This window comes from Cannabis sativa, chromosome 5 (genome assembly GCF_029168945.1).
Source record: "Cannabis sativa cultivar Pink pepper isolate KNU-18-1 chromosome 5, ASM2916894v1, whole genome shotgun sequence".
Taxonomy (NCBI): Eukaryota; Viridiplantae; Streptophyta; class Magnoliopsida; order Rosales; family Cannabaceae; genus Cannabis; species Cannabis sativa.
The window spans coordinates 74,797,344-74,809,258 of record NC_083605.1 but is presented as its reverse complement, the minus strand read 5'-3'; the positions used below and the strand labels follow the sequence as shown (position 1 = coordinate 74,809,258).

General features: G+C 23.9%; 1 protein-coding gene across 1 annotated transcript; it reads right to left on the bottom strand.

Annotated features, from left to right (window-relative positions):
- Window positions 1-2,036: 2,036 nt before the first annotated feature.
- On the bottom strand, window positions 2,037-7,096 carry LOC115718127 (COP1-interactive protein 1-like). The gene is made up of 3 exons (XM_061116101.1): window positions 6,736-7,096; window positions 4,403-4,528; window positions 2,037-4,076 (listed from the first exon to the last, which is right to left on the bottom strand). Exons 2-3 carry the CDS (start codon window positions 4,443-4,445, stop codon window positions 2,347-2,349), a joined length of 1,773 nt encoding a protein of 590 aa, XP_060972084.1. The 5' UTR covers window positions 4,446-4,528; window positions 6,736-7,096; the 3' UTR covers window positions 2,037-2,346.
- Window positions 7,097-11,915: the final 4,819 nt, after the last annotated feature.

Here is an 11,915-nt window from a genome sequence, read left to right as displayed (position 1 = left end):
AAGGGTTAAGTTCATTATATAATTTTAATAATCATGAAATAATCTCATTAAGGAATAAGAGCAAACAATAAATTATAAAATGAATTTTTATATAAACAATTTTATAAAGAATATAGAAAGATATTGAAAGTAATTTCTTTTAAGGGTAACTGAAAAAGATAATAATAATAATAATAATAAAAGTAACTACATTGAGTTAAAAGAATTTTTTTTAATTAAAAAAAATTTATTAAGTGAAAAATTAGATAATAAAATTTTAATAGCATAAAAAAAATTAAAAAAAAAACTTAATTTGTGTTTTTTTTTCTTTGTCCCACTAAAAGAACATCAACTAAATAAAAAATAAATAAATTAATATCAAATATTTAATAAATATGTGAAAATTTTTATATAAGAAAAATATCATCCACTATAATTTTATGATGTTAAAAGACTAAACTTTAGGTATGAAGTTTCTATTGAAAAGTATTTAGAATATGAAAGGGAAGAAAAAACAGAAAATTAAAACAAAATTATTGTTCAAAATGATTGTATAAGAACAAATTGTCAAGCACTAATAATAGTGTATTTAGTAGTAAAGACAAGTATATATCTACCATTCAACAAACAATACGTTGTATAGACATTATTGTTTGATTAATTGTACCAAACATGGTTAAGGGTGTATCCTATATTATTAGAGTTACTAACAAAAAAAAAACAAGGAGGTTAAGGTTATGGTGGTACTCAGTAACTATACAATGATTGTAAAATTTGGTCATTATTGGTGCAATGAGAACTTTTTGACACGATACGATTAGGCACGAAAAAATATGAGTTTAAACACGACACGATACAAAAAATATGTGATTAAGTATAACATGATACAAGAAGCACGAACGACACAACACGACACAAAAAATATGTCATTAAGCATAACATGACACAAGAAGCACAAAAAGCACGACACATAAGTACGAATAGACTAGCTTGAAAGATGTGACACTTAACAAGCTCGAAAAGCACAGTACGAAACATTAAAAAAAAACCTATAACTTAATAATTATAATAATATGTGTATTTGTTAATTATAAATAAGTTAAAATAATAATAAAATTTATATATAATATTGAATATTATAATTTTATAATTAAAATTATTAAAAAATATAAAACTAAAAATATATATTAATTTATTTATAGAGTGTAATAAAAAATTTGAGATTTTATAAGTTAATATTCAAACTTTAATAATTTTAATTATTTTTTTATATGAGTGTTTGTAAAATATTATTTAAAAATTATATAAATATAATTAAAACTATAAAATATGCATAAAGTTTAGTAAGTAAAATATGAATTCGAGCCCAAATATGAAAATGTGTTGGTCTGTCTAAGAAAAATAGGTCGACACGCATGAGCAAAACACGACATAAATTCGAATATGGTACAAAAAAATCAAGCTTACGGGCCGTGTTTGGCCTACCTCGTAAAAACAGTAACACGACACGACACAATCCATATTTTGAGAAGCACAAAAAATTATGAATCAGACCGGCACGATACGCACGAATTTACAATACTAATAGGAATAGGATATGCAAAAGTATTTCATTAACAAATTGTAAAATTTACATATTATTACAATTCGATTCACCATATACATACAAATTCAGTATATAAAACTAGCAATGAAAGGGCTAATATACATTTCTAAACAATTTATTTTGGTCATGAAATGGAGCTATTATTGTTAGAATTTGACGACATAAGTTGGATCAATTTTTTTTTTTTGGGATTTTTTGGTGGCTCTTTTTTTTTCGGCTCTACTTCGATCGGTTTATTTTTTTGGGGTTGGATAGTCACTAGAGATTTTTTTGTTTGTTTTTGCTCTGATACCATGTTACAATTTGAGGACATAAGGTGAATGAGATTCCATCCCAAAACCAATTGGCAATGGGAGGAGTAGCCCATTACTCTTATATATTCTATTATATTTCCACACATTAGCAATGTGAGACTCTCTAACAATTATATAACTAAACAACTACTATAGAAGATAAAGCAATAATAACACTCTAAGCAATAGAACTAATTGTGATTATGTCTCGATGAAAATCTGATTATTGTATAAAAATGTATTATATTCTTTTTTGATTGGCAGCCAATCAACTCAAAACTGTGAAATTACAACAAGTTATATAATCAATTCAAATAACATCCGGCAATAAAAATATTTAACATTTTTTTTAGTAACTAAATACATTAACCACAAAACTTGGTTATGAATGGTAACTAGCTCTAATAAATAGTAGTTGTTAATGTAATTTTTTTTAGAAAAATAGTTATAAAACACTCTAATTTCTTTTTATGCACAATGAGCTACTTTGAAAGATTTTCTGAGTCCATCACTAGCAGTAGTCTTCATACAATTTAAACTCGATATTGAGAGGAGTTGTTTGAGATGGTCGAAACGAGTTTGATGATATTCAACCAACATACAAAGCTGTCTTATAGCTTCTCTCTTCTCATCACCAAGACACAAAAGCCTCTCTTCTTTCTCTCTAATTTTCTTCTCATATTTCCCAACTTTTTTCTCAAGTTGGTCAATTTCTTGCATCAAGTTCAACTTTTCACCTCCTTCTTTGCTCACTTTAGCTTCTAAATTCCACACCTTGTCTCTCAGCAAAACCTCCTCTTCTTCTTTACCATCTAACTTTTTCACCAATGAATCCACATTATGCTTTAGCCTTCTCATTTCACCACTTGCAAATTTAACCTCACTTGACACTTTTGAAATATGGACCAAAAAGTTCTCATTTTTATCCTCAAAATTCCTAACAATTGACTCCAAATTACTCATTGCACACTCTACTAATGTTGTTATAATCTCTTTCTCTTTGATATTAATATTACTATTTCTTTGCCCATTTTCATAAGCTGCAATCTTTTCTTCCAATGCTTTATTTTCTTTCTCATACTTCTCTTTCATCTTCATGTAGCTTTCTTTGTTCTCAGTGTTCAATTGTTCTGTTATCAAGATTCTCCTACTAAGTAACCGAAACTTGTTTTCGAAACCATCCCTAAATTTCTCTGCCAAATCTTCCATCTTTTTCGCTACAATTTGAGGGTTTTGCTTATTTTCCTTGTTATTCAAAGCTAAACCCTTCATTGATTTATTATTACTTTTGGAGTGTTCTTTTACCTCTTGTTGAAACTCCGATTCTTCTTTCTTGCTCTTTAAGTAATCCAACTGTTTTTTCTCTTGCTCACTCTCATTGACTTGATCATCTTGACCCTTTTGATCTTCAACCATTTTCTTCTCAACTAACACCTTTCTAGCCAATAACTCTTCATTCAAAGACTCAATCTTAACCATTTTATCCAAAACTTCACCTCTAATTGACTCAACTTCATTTTTCATAAAATTGATCTGTTTCACTAAGTCCTTTACTTGAGCTACACCTTTTTCTCTTTCACATACTAAAATTTCTTCCAATTCACCTTTTTGAGAACTCAAACAATTAATCTGCGCCCTCATCTCTTCGATTTTCAACTCGAAACTCTCCTCATTCTCCTTGATTTTCCTCATGAGAAGAGAGTTTTCGCCTTCTTTATTATCCAATTCCAATCTCAACTCTTCATTAAACTTAATTTGCTCTAAAATTCCTCTGTCTTTCTCATCCAACTCGACCTCGATTTTTTGTAACTTAGTCAAATTAGCTTCACATTCTGATCTCAAATTGTCATTTTCTTCACTCAATGAAGCCAATTTGTTCTTCATCTCAAGAACTTCAAGATTCACAGCTTCAAATACAAATTTTTCGCCTTTGTTTGTGTGGATTTCCTCAGACGAATAGTACTCGGAATCTGAGCTAGAATTAGAAGAACATTCCTTGTGTTTTTTTCTTCCATGAATTACTCTTGTTCTTGGTTGTGATATAATAAGATTATCATACAATTCATAGAGTGATTGGTAATCCTTGTAAAAATTCTCAACCAATCCAAGTAGTTCTGTCTCTTTTTTGGCTTTCTTTCTCTTTCCTTGCCCTTCATTCTTGAGTAGCCTCAAGATTGTTGTCACTTTCTTCTCAATCTCTAAAATTTACACACAACAAATTCAATCAGATTAAATATATATCAAAATATTACATTCAATGACGTGACAATATTTTTCAGTCAATCACAACTAATTAAGATGAATGTTGTAGTTAAAAAAAGTACTGTAACAAAAATGCAATTTTTTTTGCATATTTTTTGTGCTCATATTATTAATTATGAAATATTGTAAAATTAATTAAGAATTTCATTGTAAACAAAATCATAAATTATGTTGTTCAAGCAAAGTAGCAAAATAACATATAGTATCTATAATTTATTAATTTATGCATGATATTAATTTTATGCTTATGAAATAAACTAACCTGCTTTAGTCATTTTCAGCTGTTCTAATTTTTCAGAATCCATTTCTTGATTCCCAAATGACTTTGTTATTTCTCTGAACTTGTTAAGTATATCTCTACTTTGAATATTTTCGATAGCTCGGTCACCTGAAAAAGAAGAATAAAAAAATTAAGGATTTTCACTCTTTATTTATATATATATATTTATATATATATTTAGAGAGAAATAGCATATCACACTAAAAGATAACTATTTTTAGTGATAATTATTTAGTCACAACATAAATTTTTGTGACTAAACGATTTTTAGTCACAATAAAAAGTTATTTGTAATTAAAAAATAGTATTTAGATACAAGTTGTCACTAATTTAGTTTTAGTCACAATAAGTATTATGACTTAAAACACATTTAGTCACAATAAATTGTGATTTTTGTGACTAATATATTTAGGCATGATCCTTTAAGTCACAACATAGAAATGATAATTTATAATTATTCACAACTTTTTTACTTTTAGTCACTTTTGTAACTAAAAGTAAGATTTTTTATAGTCAGAAAACACTGCTAAAGAGCAATGAACTCAAAATGAGGCCGAGAACTAGAAATAAGAAAACTTTGACAATTTTAACATGCATGAAAATTTAACTACATCTTACAAAATCTAAAATAATTAAAACCTTAGGAGATAATGATTAATTTTTGAGTTTACACAAAAAGAGAGATGAACTAATAAATTTGAACTTTTAGAAGGAAAATCAATGGACCACAACACTTTTTAGTGTTCTACTCCAATGAAAATATATGTAACAAAAAAATGCACAAATTAACAAGATTACAAACCATTAATTTGTTTGATCTAATTACAAATTAGTGCTACATTTTATCTCATTCACTAAAGAACAATACTTAAGAAATTAATAATAATAATAATAATAATGATAATATTAACATTGGATAAAATAAAAGGCAATTTGATTTTCATATAAACAAAATGCATTGTAACTTTTTTGGTGTTAAGGGACCACATGTTTAGTCATACTTTGGCAACATAACCCATTTTTTCTTGAGAAATTTACATGGTATACTAACTTTTGCTATTTTTTTACAAAAATACTGCCAGGCGGTATTTTTTACTTTTTTACTGTGTTTTTTTATAAGTTTCATACTGCAGTATACTGTGTTAAATTTTCACTGGTGTTCTACTAGTGTTTTACTAGTGGTCTACTGTTGTTTTGAGTTATACTGCTTTGTGTTTTACTGGTGTTTTATAAAAACACAGTATTTTTGAAAAAAATTCCGTGTGACAGTATTTTTGTAAAAGTTAACTCAAATTCCAGTATTTTTTATAAATTTCCCTTTTTTCTTACCTAGATTTTGCCTACATTGAAATTAAGCCTTTAAAACAAATCAAAGATGATAAAAAAAAAAATGAAAAAAAAAAAGAAAGTTGGGTTTAGAACTTTGACTTGGTGCTCATTATGCCATTTTATACTAAAAACTATTTGTGATTATATTGGCTCTAAAAATGGAAACAAACCCCACTTATTCAAAAAAAGAAAAAGAAATAAAAAAAAAAAGAGAAAAAAAAAACCAAATAATGAATGATCTTTGAGTATTGAACTGTTCTTTTCAAAAACTAGAAAGTGTTGTTTATCATTAGAGAAAATTGTAGACCAAAAAGGTACACTAATTATATGTTTATGGCAATATGAAAAGCACAAAAAAAAAAAAAATCGAAAAAATATGGCTTCTTTTTCAAACTACAAAATTATGAGGTTTGAGAACTTAAAAATAGAATAAATATTATAATAATTATTAAATCGTTATAGTTTTATTTTAGAGTAATTATTAATATGAATAACAGAAATTCTGTTGTAGTTATATTTTTTTATACATTTAAATTTTATTATATACTCTACCAATAAAAAAATACATAAAATTGAACTAATAAAATGAAAAATTGAAAATTTTCGTTAAAATTGTTCTATCAAAATTGATTTTTGTGTTATGTTTATGGTAATGCAATAAATTCAGATAATTCAACTTTTTATCACAAAAAAAAGGTCATCACACTTCAATCTAATTACTATAAACAATTTCTAAAATTATCTAAAATACAGAAAGAAAGAAAAAACAAACAATAATTTCAAATATAAATTTCATAATTTTGTAATGTAACAAAATCTGGAGAAAACTGAAATTAATCTTCTATGATTTGTTTTTTATATTTAATGTAAGAATATGCATTAAATATTCAAATCTTTTGAGGAATGAAGAATAATTTCAATCAGCATTAAAAATTTCTTTTTCTAAAAAGAATATTAAAAAAGAAAAGAGATGGAAATGAATTTACCTGTGAATTAATTGAAGAAGAATTTCCCCATTTTTTTTTTTATTATTGAGAAGAAAATTACAGCATTTTCTTTTTTTCTCTTTTTAATAATTTATTTTGGTGAGATTGGTTTTTGTCTTTCCCAGGTGAATCTAAATCTTGGAGCTTATTTAGATAAAAATGTCCTTGGATTTTAATCAAATTACAAAAATATCAATTTCTCGTGATGTTAAATTCAGGCCCCAATTTTTTTAGAAAAAAAAAATTAAAAATAAAAATAAAAAATAAAATAATAGTTATAAATTCCGAGGACAATTATTGGAGCCTCTCATCTCTGACGCCACGTGGGATATTCCCGCCTTTTTTTTCTTTTCTTGTTCTTATATGGAACTCCTTATAATAATAATAAGCGTAAATACCATTTTGGATCTGTTTGCAAAAGTTATTAATTGGACCCTCTATTTTGTTAAATGACAAAATATACCATGTATTTTCTAAAATTGTACAAATAGGACCCTAAATTAATTTTTTGTCAAAATAAAATTTAATTATAATCTGATCTAAAAGTGTTATGACTAAATTGTTTATATTTTCTGTATCTGTTTGTATTAGAAATTATTTTCAAGTTGATTATATTAAAAAAAAAAAAGCTATCAAAAATTAAGCTCAGGGTCCTATTTATACTATTTTAAAAAATACAGGGTCTATTTTATCATTTAATAAAACACAGGGTCCAATCGGTAACCTTTGCAAAACACAGGGTCCAAAATGGTATTTACCCTAATAATAACATTCAACTTGTTACATTTTATTTTGGTGGGTCTTTTTCATTTTTACACTTCAAAACAATTTTTTTTACATTTTTACGAAATTATACATAGAAACTCTTATTGCAACTAATGCTGCAACTTAAATTGCAACAAAAAATCGTATAGAAACCCCTATTGCAACTAGCGCTGCAACCACTTTAGAAACCCAAACCGTAAATTTGAATAAAAAGTTAAGAAAATAGTATATAGAGTAATTCTCCTTTTATTTTTAATTAATATTTATTTTAGATTATTTACTATTTTTGTCTCTTAAACTATAAATTATGTATTATTGTGCTTTATGAATTTTTTAGCTTATTGAAAATAATCTCCACAAACTATTTACAGTGTTATAAATTAATATTTCTGTCAAATTTTGTCATAGGTAACAAACAAAATAATAATGTGGTTGTTTAAACAAAATTAAATTTTTATAAATTTAGTTTTTCATTAGAGTAATTGCGGTAAAACTCTTTTATATTTTAGTTTTTATACACTTAACCCCTTATATTTTATTTTTTATACACTTAATATTTTTATTTTTTTTCTTTTTGGCAAAATCTCCTTAAGTTTATTTATTTATTTATTTATTTTGTAAATTTGAAGCATCAGTTAAATATCATTGTTAAATACCAAATAGATAACCACTGTGTACACATGTGTATACATGAAAGTAAAACTTCAAAGCTAATACAGTAAGAGATATTGACAGCAAAACTACCTAATCTCTATGATTAGTGACACTTAACCACATAAACTGATTTTTTGATATTATGGAAAGATTTTTATAATACTTTTTTGGTATTATAAAAAATATTATTTCTTATTGTGAGCTTTTACAAAAATTAAATTTTTAATATATTTTTTATATCTAAACAGATTTTTTTTTTAATAAAAAGTAATTAATTTTTTAAATCACTTAATTAGTTTTAAATTTTAATTTTTTTAATCATTCAAAATGTTTTTTTCGTTTTTTTTTTAAGATCGATCTAAATTAATTTCTTAAGATTTATTAAACAAAATGTTGAATCTTTCTAATTTTTTATTTGAATGTGGTACAATTTATAGTTGTCAAAGTTTATGGGACAAAATTATTAATTTACAAAGGCACATCATTATTTAAACAAAATACTCGACGAAACCTAATAAAATAACTAAATCTTTGTAAATATAAAAGTTCAAATAGAATTTTTAATAAGTCGTACTGTTGTAGATTCTAAGGACAGGAAATGGTATCAAAAATTTTGGGACAAAATTACTAATTATACTTTTTTTTTTTCATTTTTATAACGAAGAAATTAATTGCTTTAATAACTAATTAATTAACTACCCTTTCCAACTTTTGTCCAAAAAAATGGAAAGCAAAATAGCATTCACTTATATGATCTGTTTAAATATATAATTTGAATTTGATTTGAAGCTTGAGAAATTCAAAATAAGGAACAATACTACAAGTGATAATAATAATAATAATAATAATAATAATAATAATAATAATAATAATAATAATAATAATAATAATAATAATAATAATAATAATAATATTAATGTGATAATGACATTAGATTGTATCAAAAAAAAAAAAAAAATCTGTATAATCGTAGTCCTAGTATTTTTTAGATTCAAATAAATTAATAAAACCATGACAAATCTATTTGAACTATTAAAGAGTTATTATATATAAATTGAGAAATATCATGATTAATTAATAACATTATTATTTTTTTTTTTAAAAAAAAAAAACATTTTTATTTGTTTCTTAATCTCTAAGATGAATGTTCAATTATTTTCAAATCTGATATTAAAAAATATAAGAAAAAGAGTTCAATACATGCTGTCCTAGAATTTAAGATATAATAATAATAATAATAATAATAATAATAATAATAATAATAATAATAATAATAATAATAATAATAATAATATGAGGTCGTTTTCAACTTTTTTATTTTTTATTTTTTAAAGAAATTTTGTTTTATTTTTATAAAAGGGTCGTTCTCGACATTCAAGTGAACATTGAGACCTTGAACTAATTAATTAATTTGAATTCTTATAATAATAATTAATTATTCTTTTGATGTAGAAATAGGGGGAAAAAAAATTAAATCCTTGTTTGAACATTATAATTCTTATTCTTATATATATAATAAATTAATAACACTAAGCCATATTATATATATGTAAATGTATTTTGCCACCAAACACACTACTTTGTGATCTCAATCATAATTAATAAATTGATTTCTTTCTTATCAAGACAAAGAAGGTTATTCATATGAATATTTAACAATACAACCACAACCACTAATCCTTCCTCTAATTGTCTTTTTACACTAAATAGTTAACATGATATTTTCTATATTGTAGTGCTAATATCCTATCTAATAGGATTTAAATATATAGAACCTATTTGATATATCTTTCTTTATTTTTTGATTGCTAGTCATCAAATCAAAGGTTATTAGTAGTACAATTACATATTTTGCACTAAAAGAATTTATACTGTTGTGTTTTTTAAACCGTGAAGGAAATTGAATATAAGTATTTTTAAACTTAATATTGTAATACACTACACTTTTTTTCATGATTTTATTTTAATTTTTTATCAAACGATCTAGAAATCAAATGGTCAATTATTTAGCTCGTTTTTTTTGATATTAATCTAAGTTGTGTTTCTAATGGACAAGATGTCTCAATTAAGTTGTAGGCTATTGTTTTAGCTTGCTATTAATAAAATTGTATGAATTATTAAAAAAAAAAATTAAATAAAATAAAAATTTAGAATAACAAATATTTTTGTTCATACTTTCTTTTGATCAATCTATCATGTATACTCTATTATTAGGAGTAGTGCTCATTTAGATTAAGGGCATCAAAGATTGAAATTAAATTTCTTTAATTATCGTTGTTTTGATCTAACAAAAATCTTTGGATTATTTCAAAAATATTTAAAAACAATAAAAAATTTACGTTTTTACAAAATTTTGAGTTTTTTCTTTTACATTTTTTATAATTTTTCTTTATAGACGGTTATTTACACGTTGCGAAAATATAATATAACATTAACAATATTGAAACAATAAAGAAATGTAAATATGTAAATAAAAAAAATATTAAAAAAAATCTATTTTTAAGTGTTTTGTGTAAATTTCTTAAAACTCTATGTATTTTTGTGTGTTTGTTTGTTTTTTTTTTTTTTTTTTTTTTTTTTTTGTATATGTACCTAATTGCCTTTAATATTTTAGGAATTATTACATAAACTACTATTTTTTGTAAAGTTTTTATATTTTTATGTTCAAATTTTTTTTTAAAATTTTTATGGTGTTCTATAAAAACAACACAAAAACAAAAAATAAAGTAATAAAAAAATAATATTAAAATAACAACAAAAAATAACATACAAATAATAAAAAAATCAATAACAAATTAATAAGAGTATAACATAACAATACATTAAAAGACCATATTTTTTATAAATAAAATCATAAAAATTATAAAAAAAAATATTTAAAATTCCGTACAAGTGTATTTTTGTAAATATTTTATTATATTTATATATTTATGGAAGAATCTTTATGTATTTATCCATGAGTTTTGTCATTTCTTTTGAGATATGTGAGACTTTAATTTTGTGTGATTCTTTTAATTTCTTTGAATAAATATTTCTTTTTTAAAAAATATACCATATAATTTAGTTATTTATTTATAATACAAATATTTATATGTCGACTAAGGGATTCATGAGGGTAGTGTTGCAAATGGAAAATCATATTAGTGGGCAAAGAAAAAGACAGGGAAAGTAGCTATATTAAATTGAAAGTCTTAATATAAATAATTATTAATATATATTCTTTCAAAAAAAAAATTGAAAATATATTAATGAGTTTCTATTATATTTTATTATTTGCCTATTTATGTGTCACATGCAAATTCCACGTTATCATGTGATGTGGATGCCTCCATCACCCCTTTTATTTTTCTTTATTATTGATACAATAAAATACTATTTTTTTTTTAAATGAATATATATTGGTGATCATATCATGCATGTAAATTAGTCCAAAACCTCATACTAAATGGGAAAAAGGAGAAAAATGAATTATATAATATGATGGAATATTAGATTTTGAATAGTTGATGATTGTTTAAAGTTATAGTATATTAGTGTAATTAATTTTAACAATATAATTATTGAAAAAAATATTAATAGGGTAAATACTATTTTGGACCCTGTGTTTTGCAAAAGTTACAGATTGGACCCTGTGTTTTGTTAAATGACAAAATGGATCATGTATTTTCTAAAATAGTAAAAATAGGACCATGAGCTTAATTTTTGATAACTTTTTTTTAATGCAACCAACTTGAAGACAATGCTTAATACGAACAGATACA